This window comes from Ambystoma mexicanum, chromosome 7p (genome assembly GCF_040938575.1).
Source record: "Ambystoma mexicanum isolate Mex_15411 chromosome 7p, UKY_AmexF1_1, whole genome shotgun sequence".
Lineage (NCBI taxonomy): Eukaryota > Metazoa > Chordata > Amphibia > Caudata > Ambystomatidae > Ambystoma > Ambystoma mexicanum.
The window spans coordinates 281381173-281399175 of record NC_090939.1 but is presented as its reverse complement, the minus strand read 5'-3'; the positions used below and the strand labels follow the sequence as shown (position 1 = coordinate 281399175).

Here is an 18003-nt window from a genome sequence, read left to right as displayed (position 1 = left end):
CGGAAGACAGACCACTGGAGCTTGAGTGCCCACTGCAAAGATCTCATCCGCAGACGAGCCTCTGGCACCAGAAGAATGCAGGATGCCATGAGGCCGAGCAGTCTCAAGAATTCGGACGCTGGGAGATTCTGGGCAAGCTGGATCTTGTGCACCATCTGCTGAATGTGAAGAACCCTCACCTGAGGAGGAAAACACTGCCCCGATGTACTGGAGCCGCTGCGCTGGTGTCAAATGGGACTTCTTTAAATTGAGGGAGAAGCCCAGCTTGTGGAGGGAGTGGCAGGCGACGGACAGATGATCCAGGACTTGCTCGGGAGAGCTCCCTCTGATCAACTAATCGTCCAGGTAGGGGTAGACTTGAATCCCCCCTTTCCTGAGATGCGCTGCCACCACCACCATGAGCTTGGTGAAAACCCTCGGGGCGGAGGTCAATCCGAACGGCAGGACCCGAAACTGAAAGTGAGTCGCCAAACGCAAACCTCACGTACTTCTTGTGCTTGGGATGGATCGGCACATGGAAGTAAGCATCCTTGAGGTCGAGACACCCCAACCAGTCCTGAAGTTGAAGGGCCTGGAGGACGAGAGTCACCATCTTGAACTGTCCTTCCTGAGGAGTTTGTTCAAACCGCGCAAGTCCATGATGGGTCTCAATCCCCCGTCTTGCTTCGAAATCAAAAAATAAAGGGAATACCATCCCTTGTTCCTCTCTGCTACATGCGCCTTTCTCCAGCAGGGCTTTAATTTCTTGCGCAAGGAGCGGATCCGGACTCTTCAAAGAGAGGTTCCCTGGTGGATTGTCGTGAGACCTCTGCCGAAAAGGAAGACAGTAGCCGTGGGTTATGATCTCCAGAACCCACACATCCGAAGTAATGGCTTGCCACTCTACAAGATGCTGCGCCAGCCTTCCCCCAACCGGCGAACCATGGGACCTAGCCTCATGACTGAGTGGTAGCGGCTGCGGCGTTGCCTGAGGGAAAGGAACAAGTTACCTGTAACTGTTGTTCTCCAGCATGGGTCTGGCATGGATTCACATGCTCATGAATATTCCCCGTCGTCAGGCTGGGAATCCTCGGTAAAGAAAAATCAGTATCAGTTTTGTTTCTGATCGGTCTTTCGTAGTAGTAACCAATCACTGATCTCTGCGTCATACTGACCACAGCCAATGACTGCCATCTCCCTAAGCCCCGCCTCTGGCAGCCATCTTCAGATTTGGTAACACGTGAAGTGGCAGTATGACCAAGTGAAGAGCCGCAGAGGGGTAGGCGGGAGGGTTCGCATGTGAATCCATGCCAGACCCATGCTGGAGAACAACAGTTACAGATAAGTAACTTGTTCCTTCTCCAGCATGGGGTCTGGCATGGATTCAAATGCTCATGAATAGAAGAATACACAGCAGTACACACATGCACAACCACGGGAGGTGGAAAAGGCTCAACATTAAGCATTACATCCAAAACTCAACATTAAGCAATTCTTACCTCCTCATCAGGCTCACCTTAGACGAACAGGTTGCGCGGCAGTGCTTGGGCGACCCTGGAATCCCGATCGACGCAGTAGAATTTCGTGAAGGTGTGCGTCGACCTCCACGTAGCAGCCCTGCAGATGTCCAGCAAGGGCACACCAGATAGCAACGCCGTGGTAGCTGCAATCGCTCTGGTGGAATGGGCTCTCGGACGGCCAGGCAGCGGTCGGTTTGCCAACCGATGACAGTACATGATACAGCCGGAGAGCCATCTGGAAATGGAAGCCTTCGAGAGAGCCTTCCCCCGATTGACAGGTCCAAAGTTCACAAAAAGTTGTGACGTCTTCCGAAAACTCTTCGTGCGGTCCACGTAGAACTTCAGCGCTCTAGCCACATCCAGCGAGTGCAAAGTCCTTTCAGCCGGCGACGAAGGCGACGGGAAGAAAACAGGCAACACCAAGGGTTCGTTGAGGTGGAAGTCCGACGGCACCTTGGGCATGAAGAAGGGGTGCGTCCTGAGTACTACCCTCGTGTCGTGAAAAGTCAAGTACGGGGGCTTGCAGGAAAGGGCCTGGATCTCTCCCACCCGTCGTGCGGAGGTGATGGCCACAAGAAACGCTGTTTTCCATGACAAGAACTTCAACGGAGCTGAGTGCAGAGGCTCGAACGGAGGTCCCATGAGCTTGGTCAGCACCACGTTGAGCTCCGACGCCGGGGCCGGGGCCTTCACCGGCGGGAACGATCTGAACAGTCCCTTCATGAATTCTTTCACCAGACGATGAGACCACAAAGACGTCCGTCCCGTGGTTCTTGTGTATCGGGAGATCGCAGCAAGATGAATCTTGATGGAAGCGTGCGCCAGTCCAGCCTTGGCCAGCGTCAGCAGGTACGGCAGTACTTGAGGAGCCGTAATCCGTAGAGGGTTAATCTTCTGTGCGTGGCACCAGACAGAGAACCTCTTCCATTTGTGTCCGTAGCATTTAAGAGTTGAGGACGCCCTGGCCTTTGCAAGAACCTCTCTGCAGTCGGCCGGTATGTCGTAGCCTCCAAACTCTAACGCTGCAGGAGCCAGGCCTGCAAGTTCAGCGACTTCGGGTCGTGATGGAGGATGGCGCCTCCTTCCCTGGAGAGAAGATACGCGTCCACCGGCAGCTTGATTGACGGGGACGCTGACAAGTCCAGAAGGTCCGGGAACCATATCTGCCTCGGCCACGCAGGTGCGACGAGGATCATCCTGCACCGTGACCGCTTGAGCTGGTTGATGAGCCGGATCAGCAGCGGCAAGGGGGGGGGGGGGAACGCATATAGCAACAGGCCCTCCCAGGGGAACGAGAAAGCATCGCCCATGCTCCTCGGCTGGGGAAACCTGCTGGCGAACCGCCGGCACTTGGAGTTCGTCGCCGTCGCGAACCGATCAATCTGGGGTGTGCCCCACCGTCGGAAGAGGCGGTCCACTAGATCCTGTCGTAGTTCCCACTCGTGGCACGAGCGCAGCTCTCTGCTGAGCGAGTCGGCGATGGTGTTTTTCATTCCTGCCAGATGAAACGGCACCAGAAAAACCCCTTGGGCGACGGCCCAACGCCACAGATCCTGCGCCTCCTTGGACAGGGCTGGGGATCTGGTACCGCCCTGCTTCCTGATGTAGAACATGGTGGTGGTGTTGTCGGTGAAGATTCTCACCACCTTGCCCTTGAGGGACGGAAGAAAGGACCTAAGGGCCCAAAACACTGCACGGAGTTCCAGGACGTTGACATGGAGGGACTTCTCCGTCGGCAGCCAAAGGCCCCCTCGCGTGCAGATTTTCGGTGTGCGCTCCCCACCCTTCCAGGGAGGCATCCGTGGTCACTGTCTTCTGGTGGCCCGGGGTCTGGATGTCCATGCCCGCCATCAGATGCGCGTGGGTGCCCCACCACCGGATCGCTCGTCGGAAGCTCTCGTCGAGTGTGATCCTGTCCTCGAAGCTGCCCGTCGTCTGGATCCAGCGAGCGTCCCGGAACTCATGTAACGGGCGCATCCGAAGCCTGCACAGGCGGATGAGATAAATGCAAGAAGACATCATTCCGAGGAGGGACTTGATGGACCTCACGCTGGCCGCGTCCGCAACCAGCATCCGCTGCACCTTGCCCAAGATGGCCCTCGTCCTTTCCTCCGAAGGAGAGGCCAGAAGCACCACTGTGTCGAGCTTCGCTCCCAGAAACAGTGCGTCTTGCGCGGGCACCAGGTGGGACTTGGCGTAGTTTATGGAGAATCCCAGGTCCGTGAGTAGTTGGACGGTCCTCGCCGTGTGCTCCGCGGTGAGCTCCTTTGTCTTTGCTCGGATGAGCCAGTCGTCCAGGTAGGGGTAGACGTGGATCCCCTCCAGGCGCAGCAGCGCCGCCACCGGTGCGAGGCACTTGGTGAACACCCTGGGTGCCGACCTCAATCCGAAGGGAAGGGCTCTGAATTGGTAGTGACGCCCTTGGACCACGAATCTGAGAAACTTTCGGTGTCCCTTTAGGATGGGATATGGAAGTAGGCAATCTCCAAATCCAACGACGACAGGAAATCGCCCTCCTCCAGTTGACCCAGGACGTGCTGGAAAGTGACCATCCGGAACTTCTGTGCCTTGATGAATTTGTTCAGTCGTCGTAGGTCCAGGATGGGACGCCATCCTCCCGTCTTCTTCACGAGTAAGTATCATGAGTAAACTCCGGAGCCCCAAAGCCTCTTTGGGACGAGCTTGATGGCGCCTTTCTTGAGCATCGCCTTTACCTCCAAGAGAAGTTGAGGGACGTGATGTTCCTTCCTGGCCACGGGGGGGACGCGCAGGCACTTCTTTAGAAACTCGAGCGCGTGACCCTGGGCCAGGGCGTCCAGCACCCAACGGTCGGTGGAGATGGACTCCCACACGCTGACGAAGCTCGCCAGCCAGCATCCCACCGGGGTGCTTCGGTGGGGGCCCGACCCCACGGCCGGTTCAGTCCTGCTTCGACAAGGCTTTGTCGCCTTGTCCTCCTTGGCGACGACGGCGGGGTCCGCCCGACTTGCCTCGTTCCCTGTAGGCTTCCTGTGACGACGAACGGGCCGCTTGATAGGTGATATGTCCGTCTTGATGGGTTGTAGGGAATCGTCCACTGTTTTCCCTAACAGGTTGCTCCCGTCGAACGGCATGTCCAAGACTCTGGTCTGCACGTCCTGACGCAAGTCAGTTGCCTTGAGCCATCCACGCCTTCTAAGGCACACGCCGTTGCCCAACTGGCGAAATCCAGTGTCAGCGATGTCCGTCGCTATCGTAATGGCGTGGTCCGACGCCACCTCTCCTTCCTGCAAGAACTCTAGGGCCTCCGCCCTCTTGTCTGGTAAGAAGTCCAGCAGGGGGGCGATTTTGTACCAAAACTCCCTGTCGTAGCGGGCTACGATAGCCAAGGCGTTGACAGCCTTAATCGTCGTCGCTGCCGATGAGATGACTCTGCGTCCCATCGTGTCCAATTTCTTTCGCTCGCCGTCCGGCGGGGAGGTTGACGTAGAGGCCGAGGCCCCCCCCCCCGCTTTCTTCCTGGCCGCCGCGGAGATGACCGAGTCCGGGGTCGGCTGTGCCCGAAGGCACAAGGGGGCCGCGTCCGGGACCCGGTACTTCTCGTACCGATCCCTTCTCGCAGGCATTGTGGATGGGTTCTTGAGGAGGGCGAGACCCTCATCCCAGATATCGTCCAGTAGATGTACAGCGAGGACCGTCTTCCTCTTGGTCTCGCGCCGTTGATAAAGGAAACCTTCCTTCTCTTCCGGGCAGAGCTGGAAAAGCTCGGATGCCCTGGCGATCATGGCATGAAACGATCCAATCTCGTCGAGCGGGGAAGCCCGGGGAGGAGGTGACGACGGGAGATCCTCGTCGTAAACCTCATCGTCTGTACCCGTCGCGGCCGTGTCAGTCCCCATATCATCCCCACGGGTCGTGGACGGGGAGGAGGGCTGAGCAGGGCACGATGGTTGAAACGGAGGTGAAGGATGAATCCTTCTCTTAGGAGGAGGGCTCCCAGAAGGGCCTGGCTCCGGGTCCCCCGTCGGGAGCGGTTCCTCCGTTGGTGGTAACGGCAATCTCGTCCTTATCTCCGAGCATAAGGACTGTATAGCCAACAAAATGGCCGCCGAGTTGTCTTGCAGCACTGGTTGAGGGGATTCCGACGGGCAGTCAGGAGCCCCGTCGGCACCCTCGACGTTCTTGTCTCCTACGTCGGGGTCCCTCCCGACGGGCTGGTCTTCCACGCCAACGATGTGGCTTAAGACTTCGATCAGCTCCTCCTCAGAGGTTGAGGCCGAATCCACGACGACCTCCTGCCCCCCCCCCCCTTTTTCTTCTCCGTCGGAGGTTTCACGGGGGTCCTGTCGATGGGCATGAAAGAGGACTCCCTCCACAGTGGCAGGGAGACTCTGGGCCCCGAGGTTGCAACCACTGGTGTAGCCCCCACAGGCTGAGCCAGGGCCGCCGCGACTGTCTCGATAGAGGCCTTGGCCGGGTGGATCAAGGCTTTCCCCACCTTAGGTGCGCTCACCGCCTTCTCCTTGGGGCGAGGGTCACCGCCTCGCTCCCCCTCCGATGGGGCCTTCGAGCTTGACCGAGGTCTCTCCAGGAGCTTCGCCGGGTGCTCGGCCTTCCTCTTACCCGAGCCAGAGCGTTGGCTCATGGTTGATGGGGCCGGGGAGGATGCGCCCTGCCTGGCGCCAGAAGAGCCCGACCGTTCGGCACTCCTGGTGCCAGCGGACTCGCCGTGCTTGGCCTTCTGTTGGACCCCCTTCGCCGGGGCGCCCTCAAAGGTCTTAGAAGACCGCTCGGACTTCTCGCCTGATGGGCTCTTCCCTTCCAGCCAGTTGGCGAGACGCAGATGGAGGTCCTTCATGGTCCGCTCCGACATATTGCCACAAAATGCAGTCCTTCTCCACGTAACTCTTGTCCTCATGCAGGCAGTAGAGGCAAAGGGAGTGTTCGTCCTCCTTAAAGACATTCTGAAGCTGGCATCCAGGGCAGACCCTGAACAGCTTTCCGGGCATCGAGCTTCCCTTCTCCTGGGCCATGATCGAGATGGGCCTGAGAAACTTCTGGAGTCCTCCAAAAGCGTGGCTCGACGAAATCTTCACCCTTGAGGGGAGTAGAAGAATCCGACACGGGTCCCCGTTGATCGGATGAAGAAACGGTGTAGCTTCAGGCTCTTTTGACCGAAAGAGAAAATTTTCCTAGGAAAAAGCGCAAGAAAAAAGCACTAAAGCTCGAGAGCAATAGCACGAGGATCCCAACACTTGACGTGCGGTAAAAATCTGAAGATGGCTGCCAGAGGCGGGGCTTAGGGAGATGGCAGTCATTGGCTGCGGTCAGTATGACGCAGAGATCAGTGATTGGTTACTACTACGAAAGACAGATCAGAAACTAAACGGATACTGATTTTTCTTTACCGAGGATTCCCAGCCTGACGGGGAATATTCATGAGCATGTGAATCCATGCCAGACCCCATGCTGGAGAAAGAGGCAACTGCCTGAGTGGCCTTCGCACCTAGAGTACTTTTGTTTCCACCTCTGGCACTCTTATGATGGCCTCTTTGACTGCTAGCTCCCCTCACTTTACTGAAGGATGAGTAATAGCGAAAGGAACCTCCCCTCCATTGCTGTCCCCCAGGACGAAAAGGCGGAGGTCGGCGAACTGCAGCGCCCAACGACTTCGCTGCAGGTAGGAGGTCTGCAACCTCTCAAGGCGCTCGTCAGCCTTGCTGCCAAAAAGGTGTTCACCGTCAAAAGGCATGTTGAGGAGCAGGGACTGCACATCAGGAGCGAACCCGACTTTCGCAACCACGCAAACCTGCGCATTGCGGTGCTCGCCGCCATGGACCGGCTGACACAATCCGCCAAGTCCAAACCCGACTGAACGGCCTCACACATAGCATCCTTGCCATCCTGAACCATAGCAAGGAAACCATCCCGTTCGTCCCCTTCGGGAATATGATCAGCCGCTAATGCAACACAGATCCACAGTGTGTGTGTGAAACGAGACAAGGCACATATGGAGTTGGCCGCCTGAAGCGCCATACCCCCAGAAGAAAATACTTTCTTCACCCAGCCGTCAAAACGTTTGTAGTCCCTATCCGGAGGGATGGTAGGATACGACGCCTGCTTTGCCTGGGCCATAGCCGCCTGCACCACCAAACTCTCCGGGGTGGGGTGCCTAGACAAGTAGCCGTGGTCGCTACTGGCTGGACGGTATTTTCGCGACAAAGACTTGCCCACTGCCGGGAGACTACCCGGAGCAGTCCAAGCCGCCGCCACCCTTCTCTGCAGAGCCATATGAAAAGGCAAAACCGGGTCTGTGGGTGGACCGAGATCAAGGATGTCCGTGAGATCATCCTGAACGAACTCCCCTGGGGGAGTTGACCAACCCAAGTACTCGGTAACCCGAGACATAAGGCGCCGATATGAAGAATCGGCATGAGAGCCAGGCTCTGACCGACAAAACTCCACCTCCGGAGAGGTGTCCAGTCCACTGGCATCATGCAGCGACTGCCTCAAGTCATCAAACTGGCTATGGCCCGAGATAAGGTCATCCGGAACCGTAACCAGAACCAGGCCGCCATTAGAACCTTCATCACCCTCTGAAATGTACTCCAGGCGGGGAGAGGAAGACCTCTGCGGACCAAAGCAGTGCGGACCTTAGCCATAGCCTTTCTAGGGGCAAACCCCGTGCCACGGGGCCCCTATGACACCACCGACATCAAAAGGCGTTGAGGGCGCCAGCGTTGACAGAAAAGGCGTCAATGTCGAGCGAATCGGCGCCGACGTCAGCATCGGCAGCGACAGTCCTCAAAGCCGGACCTCTGAGCGTGTCTCTCGACAACCTAGGCGCCGACGGCGTCAACGACCCCCTCGGAGGCGGAGCCTCGAGAGAAATCGTCGACGACCTCGGCGCCACAGCCTTCGACGTCTTCTTTGAAGACGGCACAGGATCACACGGTCTCGAGCGCGTCGATGACCGGGACCTGGCACAGGCATGGCGAGAACGGCTACCCTTGTCCGAGCGGGACCTCTCCCGCGAGCCGTGCCGACAACTCGAGCCCGGAGGCGTACGAGCAGTGTCTCTCGACCGGTGCCGACCGACCCCACTCGAAGGCGCGGACGGACCGGTGCCCTGCGATTCCAGAATCACTAGCATCTGCTTCCCGAAGGAAGCACATTCCTCCAGTGTCGCTTGCATGGAGGGATAAGCGACCCGCCGACGGGGGGAGTCCTCGGAAGAGGACGGGGAAGGCGACCTATGCCGGTGCTTCCTGGAATGCCTCGAAGAGGCGAGACCGACTCCTGGAAGGAGACCCACCGGACTTCCGACGATGACGCGGACTCATCGTCCCTCTAGTCATCCGTCGAAAGCCCTGCAGACCTCGACTTCCGGGGCTTAGACACCCGGCCTACCGACAGCTTCTTGTGTTCCCGCAAGGCCTTTGCTGTGAGCGACTGGCAGTCGACACAGTCGTCCGTATCGTGGGCCTCCCCGAGGCACCAGAGGCAGGCGTTGTGCGAGTCCGTGATCGACATCTTGCACCCACAGTCCCCGCAGTTCTTGAAGCCCGGACGCGGGGTTGAAGACGAGAAAGACATCGCCATGAACAGGTCTTCACAACAAACCAAACAGGTTCAACGAACAGAGAATAGAAAACAGCAACTCCAACGAGTCAAGGCGTACCGAGATTCAGGAAGCTAACACGTTCGCGGAAAAAACAGAACTGAGGCTATGGGCGTTGTGCATCCTACTTATCACATCGGGCAAAGCCGGCCATCGGAGGAGGTCCTCGGGGACGGCGCATCGACGTCATTGACGCAGACACCAAAGATTTTCCGAAGCAGCACAGCTGTGGACATTACCTGTCATAGATATGGAATACGTCGGAGGACCCAATCCCCTCGAAAAGCTGTTTTCCACAACAAAAATTTACAGAGGTCCCATGAGCCTAGTAAGCACCACATTGAGCTCCCACGCCGGAGCGGTAGCCTTCACCGGCGGAATAGTCCCATAACAAATTCCTTGACCAATCAGTGCGACCACAAGGATGGTCGTCCTGGGGATCTGGTGTAGCGGGAGATAACTGCCAGATGAACCTTGGAGACGTGGGCCAGTCCCGATTAGGCAAACAGCAGCAAATAAGGAAGGCTCTGAGGAGCCTTGACCCTCAGTGGGTCGATCTTCTGGGAACGACACCAAATAGCAAACAACTATACTCTAGGCTTCGCGAGAACTTCCTTGCAGTCCGCCGGGAGATCGTAGTCACCGAAATTCTAACGCTGCAGGAGCCAGGCTTTCAGGTTCAGAGACCCTGAATAGTGGTGAAGAATGGCGCCTCCTTCCAGGTCGAGAAGATCCGCGACCACTGGCAGCTTGACTGGTGGTGCCATAGACATACTGAGAAGGTCCGGGTACCAGATCTGCATCGGCCACGCCAGTGCGACTAGGATCATCCGGCCTGACACGATTTAAGTAGATTGATGACGCGAAGCAACAGAGGTAACGCATACAGAAAAGGCCTTCCCAAGGCAATGAGAATGCGTCCCCCATGCTGAGGAAACCTGCTGGCAAACCTATGGCACTTGCTGTTCGTCGCTGTCGCAAACAAGTCAATCTGTGGATAGCCCCATTTGCGTAACAGATTCCCCACTAGATCCTGCCGAAGCTGTTGGGGACCTGGTGTCCCCACCTTTTTTCTGATGTAAATCATTGTGGTGGTATTGTCTGTGTAGACCAGCACCACCTTGCCCTTGAGGGACGGTAAGAACGATTTGAGGGACCAAAACACCGCCCATAGATCCAACACTATGTGCAACGTCTTTTCCTCTGGCAGCCACAAGCCTCTGGTGTGAAGACTTCCGGTGTGGGGTCCCCATCCCTCCAGGGAGGGGGTCCGGTCTCCTGATGTGGTGGGGCCTGGAAATCTGCACTTCCAGTCAGATTAGAGCGCACGCCCCACCATCTTATCACCCAACGGAACCCCTTGTTGAGAACAATCTTGTCCTGGAAGCTTCTGGACTCCTGAATACAACAGGCATCGAGGAACTCCTGCAGTGGCCGCATCCGTAGCTTGCAGAGTCGGATGAGATAAATGCATGACTACATCATGCCGAGCAGAGACTTGATGGCCCTCACCGTGACGATCTTCAGAGCGAGGAGCCGTTGCACCTTGCCCAGGATGGCTGCCACTCCACTCTCCCCTCCGACGGTGAAACCAGGCATGACAGTGTTGAGCCGGGATCCCAGGAACAGCGCGTCCCGCTATGGAGTCAAGCAGGATGGATGAGCCAATCATCCAAGTAAGGGTAGACGTGGATCCCTTGCAGTCGCTGATGTGCTGCCAGACCCTTGGCGCTGACTTCAAACCGAAGGGAAGGGCCTTAAATTGGTAATGCTTCCCCTGAGTGACGAAGCGTAGAAAATTGTGGTGTCCCTTGAGAATTGGGACATGGAAGTAGGCATCCTCCAGGTCCAACGACAACAAAGTCTCCCTCTTCTAGCTGTACGAGCACGTTGAAGAGAGACCATTCAGAACATCTGGGACTGGATGTATTTGTTTAGTCGGAGGTCGAGAATGGGCCTGCATCCCCTGGTCTACTTTCTCACGAGGAAGTACCTTACGTACACTTCGGAGCCCCAGAGTTGCTTTGGGACAAGCCCCTTTCTTTAGCATGGCCCAAAACATCTGCAGCTGGGGGATGTGGTTTTCCTGGCGGGCTTCCAGTGGTATTTGGGGACACTTCAGTTGAAACTCCAGGGTGTGTCCGTTGGCGACAGCATCCAGCACCCAACCGCCGGTGCAGATTGTCTTCCACACGCTGACCAAGTCCACCGGGGTGCATGGGTCGCGGCCCAATGTCACGGCCCGTTCATTCTTGCTTGGAAGTCGACGGGCCGCCTTGGGGACCCTGGCGACGATGTCCTCCTCCGAAAGCCTTGCAACGGCCCCTATTGGTCTCCTGGGCCGAGAAGCGGGAGGGCTGCCAGTACGAAGAGGAGCTCCCGCCGTAACCCTTAGAAGACCAGGGAGACTTGCCTCCTGGGGATCGAAAGGACAGCCGTCGCTGCTGTAGCACGCCCACAGGACGCGTCGTCTCAACCTGATGGCCTGTAGAGACTCATCGACAGCCTTCCCGAACAGGTTGTATCCGTCAAAGGGCATGTCCAAAACCCCCGTCTGGATGTCCTGTCGAAAGTTGTTGGCCTTGAGGCATCGCTTGAGGCAAACGCTGTTGCCCATCTGGCGGAATTCTGCATTGGCGTGATCCGACACCACCTTACCTTCTTGCAGAATCCCCAACGCCTCTGACCTCTTGTCGGGGAGGAAGTCCAGAATGGGAGGAAGCTTAAACCACAGCTCTCGGTCGCAACGTGCTACAATAGCAAGGGCTTTGGCGGGCTTGATGGTCGTCGCTGCGGAGAAGATAACACGTTGTCCCATAGCATCAAACTTCTTTCCCTTGCTGTCCGGAGGGGTGGACGCTGCCGAGAAAGAAGCGCCCGACGAAACTTTGGCTGCTTCAGAGACCACAGAGTCCGGTGACGGTTGGGCCCGCAAGCACTTGGGCGCAGAGTGGGGCACCCTGTATTTCTTCTCTAGGTGGTCACTCTTTGCTGAGGCCATAGAAGGGTTCTTCGTGAAAGACAGGCTTTCGCCCCAAAGGACATCCGAGAGTGGGACTGAAAGGATGGTCTTTCTCTTTGCCTTGCAGAGCTGATACAGGAAGCCCTCCTCCTCTGGCGTGAGCTGGAAAAGCTCCGAAGCTCTGGAGATCATAGCATGAAACAAGCCTATATCGTCCGGCGGTGAGGATCTGGGTGGCGGCGACGGGAGGTCCCCTATCCCGTTGTCTGTGCTTGTCGTTGACGCAGTGTCAGGATCCGTCCCATCCCTCGGGGGAGCAGAGGGCAGTGGGTGCCTCTTCTTGGCCGGTGGTTCCCCCGGTGCCAGATGGTCGGCCATCACCGGAGCCGCGGGCGGGGCCATCGGCGCAACCAGCATGCTCATCTTTATCTCGGATACCAGTGTATGTAGAGTAGAGAGTATGTCCACAGAGGTCTCTAGGCGGCAGCTGAGGCAGAGGGGAAATAGGAAGCTGAGGCGCAGGCAGAGAGCCAAGGCCCTAGTCGCCCTGAGGCTCTCCGTTGCCTTCCTCGACGTATCTTTGTCGCCTTTGTCGGCGTCGCCTTCACCCTCCTGGGTGGTCTGAGGAGATATCCATGCCCTGGATGACCTCGATTCCCCCTCGCCTCTTTCTTCACAACCAGAGGGGACTATCTCGGTGAGATGACCAGCATCTTCTTCTCCGGGGTCTTATTAATGGGTTGGAATGAAGTCTCGCTCCTACGCAGCCTTTTTGAAGGGAAGCAACCACCACCTCGATGGAAGGCCTTTGTCGGGTGTACATGGGCCTTCACGGTCAGAACTGGTCCCTTGTCCGGCTTGGCCTTCGTGGCTGTCCCGGATGCCCTGTCCTGCTTGGCCTTCTCCTTAGGGGGCATGCTGGCTTTGGACTTCTCATTGGCTGTCTCCTGGGCCACCTTGAGTTTGCCCAGATGGTCAGATTTCCTCTTGGACGAAGATCCTGAGCGTTGGCAGGTGGTCGAAGCTGCTGGAGATGTTGGATGCGCCCTGGCCGCCGAGGAGCCCGCTGCAGCGGCACTCCCAGTGGTAGTGGACTCACGCTGCTTGGCCTCTTGCTGGACACCACGGGAGGGGCGCCCTCACAGGACTTCGAAGCCTGCTCAGCTTTCCCGGATCTGGGCGAGGCATTCACCTGGGACCCACCCAGTGCAGAGGCCTTGGTCTGCTGCCACTCATTCAGCTGCTTACGCCGATCCTTCAATGTGCGTGTCAAGAATTCACAGCAATATGCACAATCATCCTTCTTGTGGGTCGGGTACAGGCAGTAAAGGCACTGGGAATGTTTGTCATCCGAGAAAACATTCCTTAAGCCACAGTCAGAGCTAAGCTTGAATAGGGTGGTGGAATACTTCTCCTCTGACATGGTGCACGTGGCGTAGGCCTGGAAGCCTCCACGAAACCTGCCCTTGAGGGGCACTGAAGAATCCAAAAAACTGGTCCCCGTTAATCAGAAGGGTGACGATGGAGAAGGTTCGACTGACCGAAAAATAAAAACTTCCAAAACGCAATAATAGCTCAAGAGCTAGGCACGAGGACTCCCAACACTTGAACGTGCTGTAAAAATCTGAAGATGGCTGCTAGAGGAGGGGCTTAGGTAGAGGGCAGTCACTGGCCAGGGCCAGTATGCCCCAGAGCTCAGTGATTGTTTTTTAGGAGAAAGAGTTCAGAAATGAAACAGATTTTTTCTTTTACTGAGAATATTCATGAGCATGTGGATCCATGCCAGACCCCATGCTGGAGAAGTGTAATTTGTGACTCCCATAGTGTGTATTCATTGTGGACCCTTAACAAGCTCACCACCCCTTGAGACTTAGCCCAGACCAATCACTGCTAACTTGAACTCGTTTGGCTACAGCTCCCAGAGTTGTCCCTGACACAATATAGCTACATCTGTCCCCCAGGCAAGAGTATAGAAAATCATTCCTAACAGTAAGCAAGGCAGTCTGGAAAATAAATTTGAGCCAACAAAAACTGAACTCTTTCAGAAATAATTTTTAGGACTATGTACACAATTAAACTGGAAACATTAAAACTCAGTATTGTTTGCTTTGCAAACAGAATCACCAGTTTACCAAATTACCTAAGAGCAAGGGTCCCGCATTCAACTATTGCACAACAAACTGAAGCTCATCGACACATCGTGAGAAGCTAGTCGACCAACCAAGAGGCCCAAATCCTGACCTTACCTGCTGTCCTTGTGTTGATTCAAATAGTTGGGCCACAGCTGCAAGAGCATCAGAACTGGGAAGTTGTGGTGTGGGTGGTTCTAAATCTGCATCCGCTCCAGGGAGCTCAGGTGGAACCTCTGCAGGAGGAGGTGGTGTTTCTACAATAAAACAGAATTCACACTCATTAGAAGACATAAGTAAATTTCAACACTTCCATGACCCAGGTTATAATCATTCAAAATACAGTGAATTTCCCATTTCAGGAAGGACAAGTTGCACATCACAAATGATAAGCAACATTGACTAGTCAATTACTGAATATTTCCACCTATATGGGCAAGAAAAAGGAAGTTACTTACCTGTAACGGTTCTCCAACATGTGTCTGGCATGGATTCACATGCTCATGAATATTCCCCGTCAGGCCAGAAATCCTCTAAAAGAAAAAAGTTTCACTTTCAAACTGTCTTTCTCTTATAAACCAATCACTATGCTCTGGGTCATACTGCCCCTCCTCTGGCAGCCATCTTCAGATTTTGGCAGCACGTAAAGTGGCAGTATGACGAAGAAGAGCTGCAGAGGGGCAGCACGAGGGAGGGTTTGCATGTGAATCCATGCCAGACCCATGCTGGATAATAGTTCCAGGTAAGTAACTTGTTCCTTCTCCAGCATGGGGTCTGGCATGGTTTCACATGCACATGAATAAAGAATACATAGCAGTACAACATACACAACCACAGGAGGTGGCAAGGCTCAACAAAAGCAATTACTCTTACCTTCGGAACAGGATCCCCTTCAAGCGAACAGGCTGCATAGCACGGCTGGCCGACCCTGGACTCCTCCCTGCAATCCATGACAACGCAGTAGAATTCTGTTACGGTGTGAGTGGACCTCCACGTAGCAGCCGTTTCGATGTCTAGCAGAATGTCGTCACGGCGATCGCTCCGGTGGAAACGGCTCTCGGACGGCCAGGCAGCGGTCTTTTGACCAACCAGTAAAAATGCGTGATGTAGCCGGAAAGCAACCTGGATATGGAAACCTTGGACAAGGCCTTCCCATGGTTCACAAGACCAAAGTTCACGAAATGGTGAGAAGTCCTCCGGAAACTATGTGTGTTCCACATAGAACTTCAGAGTATGCCCCACATCCAGCGAGTGCAAAGTCCTTTCATCCGGCGATGAAGGCGTCTGAAAAAACACAGGCAACACCAAAGGCTTGATGAGGTGGAATTCTGACAGAACCTTTGTCATGAAGGAGGGGTGCGTCCTCTGCACCACCCTTGAGTCGTGGGAAGATAATGCTGCTTGCACAACAGGGCCTGGATCACACCTACCCTCCTGGCAGAGGTGAGGGCCACAAGAAGACATGCATTACTAATAAACTAGTAAACAAGTAAATGCTATGGCCTCAGCCACATCCTATACTTGCAAGCTAATTAGAGCAGCCAAGCCCCTCCTTTCACCCAATAACTGCATCACTTTAGCGAGAGCCCTAATCTTATCCAAATTGGATTATTGTAATGCCTTATATATAGGCAGTAGCAAATGCATTACATCCAAAATTGAGACTCTTCAAAACAACGCCCTGAGAGCTGCCTTAAGTTTCCCTAAAAATGACCATATATCCGACCTTAGGAGATCCGCCAATTGGCTTTACACAAAAGACAAAATCCTCCTTAAAACCGCATCTTTGACACATAAATGCCTCAACCACGCAGCCCCGCAATACCTCACAGACAGATTCACCAGACAACTTCTCGCCTCCTAAGAAAAGTTAGCTCTAACCTCCTATTAGTACCTAGATTTAAACTCATTAAGTCCGGTGGGAGCAGCTTCCCTGTTAAAGCAGCACAATATTGCAACCCCCTCCTCCCCACTGCCTTAAGGGCAGATCTACCCTATATACAATTCAGATATAGTCTCATTCACTGGCTAAAGGAACAAGACGCCTGACCCTACCTCACCTGCACCCTTCCTAGTATCTACTGTATATACAAGACCTCAATGCTTCTGCTATATTTATGTGCTTCACACTTATGCCTATTACTTATTGTATATATCTATTCGCTTTGACCGTTTCATGCATACATCATTGTTACCTTAGCTGTACTTATTCCTGTCCACTGTGTAACCTAAACATAACAACCCTCTTTATGCTTTCGCGCCCGAATACCTCTGGGTCTGGTGCGCAATATAAATAATAAAACAAACATTACCTACCGTAAAGGCATTTCTGATGGTTGTAGCTGGTTAGATTCACATGCTGTGCATAGTCTGACATCCAGTGGTAACCCTAGAGTATTGCATCTAGTCTTTCGAGAATCGAAAGGGGATGTCGACATGGGAGTGCCTGTAACACCATCCCTACGTGACATTTAGTGTACTCAAGATCGCATCGAGGTCCTTACGATTGTATTTTTTCTACCTAGAGGGAGCCTTATGACTTTTGTGAGTGAGTACAGAAAACAGAGAAAGTAGAAAGGCGTCTATGTTCCTTCCATGCGAGCGGGGATGACGGGTGGGCGCATGTGAATCCAAGCGGATACAACCATCAGAAGTGCCTTTACGGTAAGTAATGCATGTCTTCTGATGTTTGTCAATCTGCTTAGAATCACATGATGTGCATAGACTAGCAAGCAGTACCGGGAGTTGGAGGCGGGTTGTGAGAAGGAACAGTAGTGAAAAGATGTCTTAGTACTGCCTGTCCTACATGAGAATCAGACCTAGAATGAGTGTCTAGGCAATAGTGTTTTGTAAAGGTGTGTAAAGAACTCCAGGTTGCCGCTTTGCAAAGGGATTCAAGGGGAACATTTGCAATGAATGCTATGGACGCCCCAGTGCCTCGAGTGGAATGTGCTATAGGCTTGAAGGGCAGTTCTCTCTTCGCAAGATGATAGAGTGTAATGTAATTGATAATCCATCTACAAATAGTGGATTTGGAGACTGCATCTCCTCCTTTTCCTGTGGTCACTGACATGAAAAACTGATTAGTCTTCCTTAGTGGACGAGTTCTTTCCATATAGAACATGACAGCTCAGCGTACATCCAGAGTGCGCAGGGTTCTTTCCACCAGGCTTGAGGGATTTTGAAAGACTGTTGGTAGCTCTATTGACTGGTTCACATGGAACTTGGAAATGAATTTAGGTGCAAATCTGGGGTGAGTGCGCAAAACCACCTTGTCTTTGTGAACTGTTATGAAGGGATCTAGAATAGAGAGTGCCTGCAGTTCACTTACCTCCTAGTGGAGGCGATTGCTATTAAAAAGGCAGTCTTGAGGGTACGGTTCTTAAGACTTGCCTTGTGCATGGGCTCGAAAAGAGCTCCCATAAGCCTAGTTAATATCACATTTAGGTCCCATCTGGGAGCCGTGTTAGAAATGGGAGGGTGCATTTTTTACCGCTTCCATGAAAGCCTTAATCACTGGTATCTTCCACTATGACACTTTCTGTTGTGATGCTGTATATGTTGAAAGTGCCGCTAGGTGTACCTTTATTGAGTTGAAGAGTAGGTCTGAGTCAAGGAAGTGAGTTAGGTATAGGACAATGTGAGTGGGAGAGCATCGGGGGTGGGGAGCGTAGACAAATTTCCCCGACCATGTTATCCAGAGTCCGTTCCCTTTGGATCGTTTTGGGGGTACCTGGAGACGTAGTTTTGGCATTGGGCGTTCTCCAAGGTCGCGAATAGATCGATCTCTGGAAACACCCATTGTGCGAAAAC

General features: G+C 54.3%; 1 protein-coding gene across 2 annotated transcripts in view; it reads right to left on the bottom strand.

Moving 5' to 3' along the window:
* SCAF4 (SR-related CTD associated factor 4) overlaps nt 1-18003 on the bottom strand; it is a 1175829-nt gene that overhangs the window by 881674 nt on the left and 276152 nt on the right. For both annotated transcript variants that reach the window (XM_069636348.1, XM_069636349.1), the window contains exon 8: nt 14308-14447. In XM_069636348.1, the coding sequence (XP_069492449.1) occupies nt 14308-14447 (140 nt within the window). The remainder of the gene's footprint in view (nt 1-14307; nt 14448-18003) is intronic.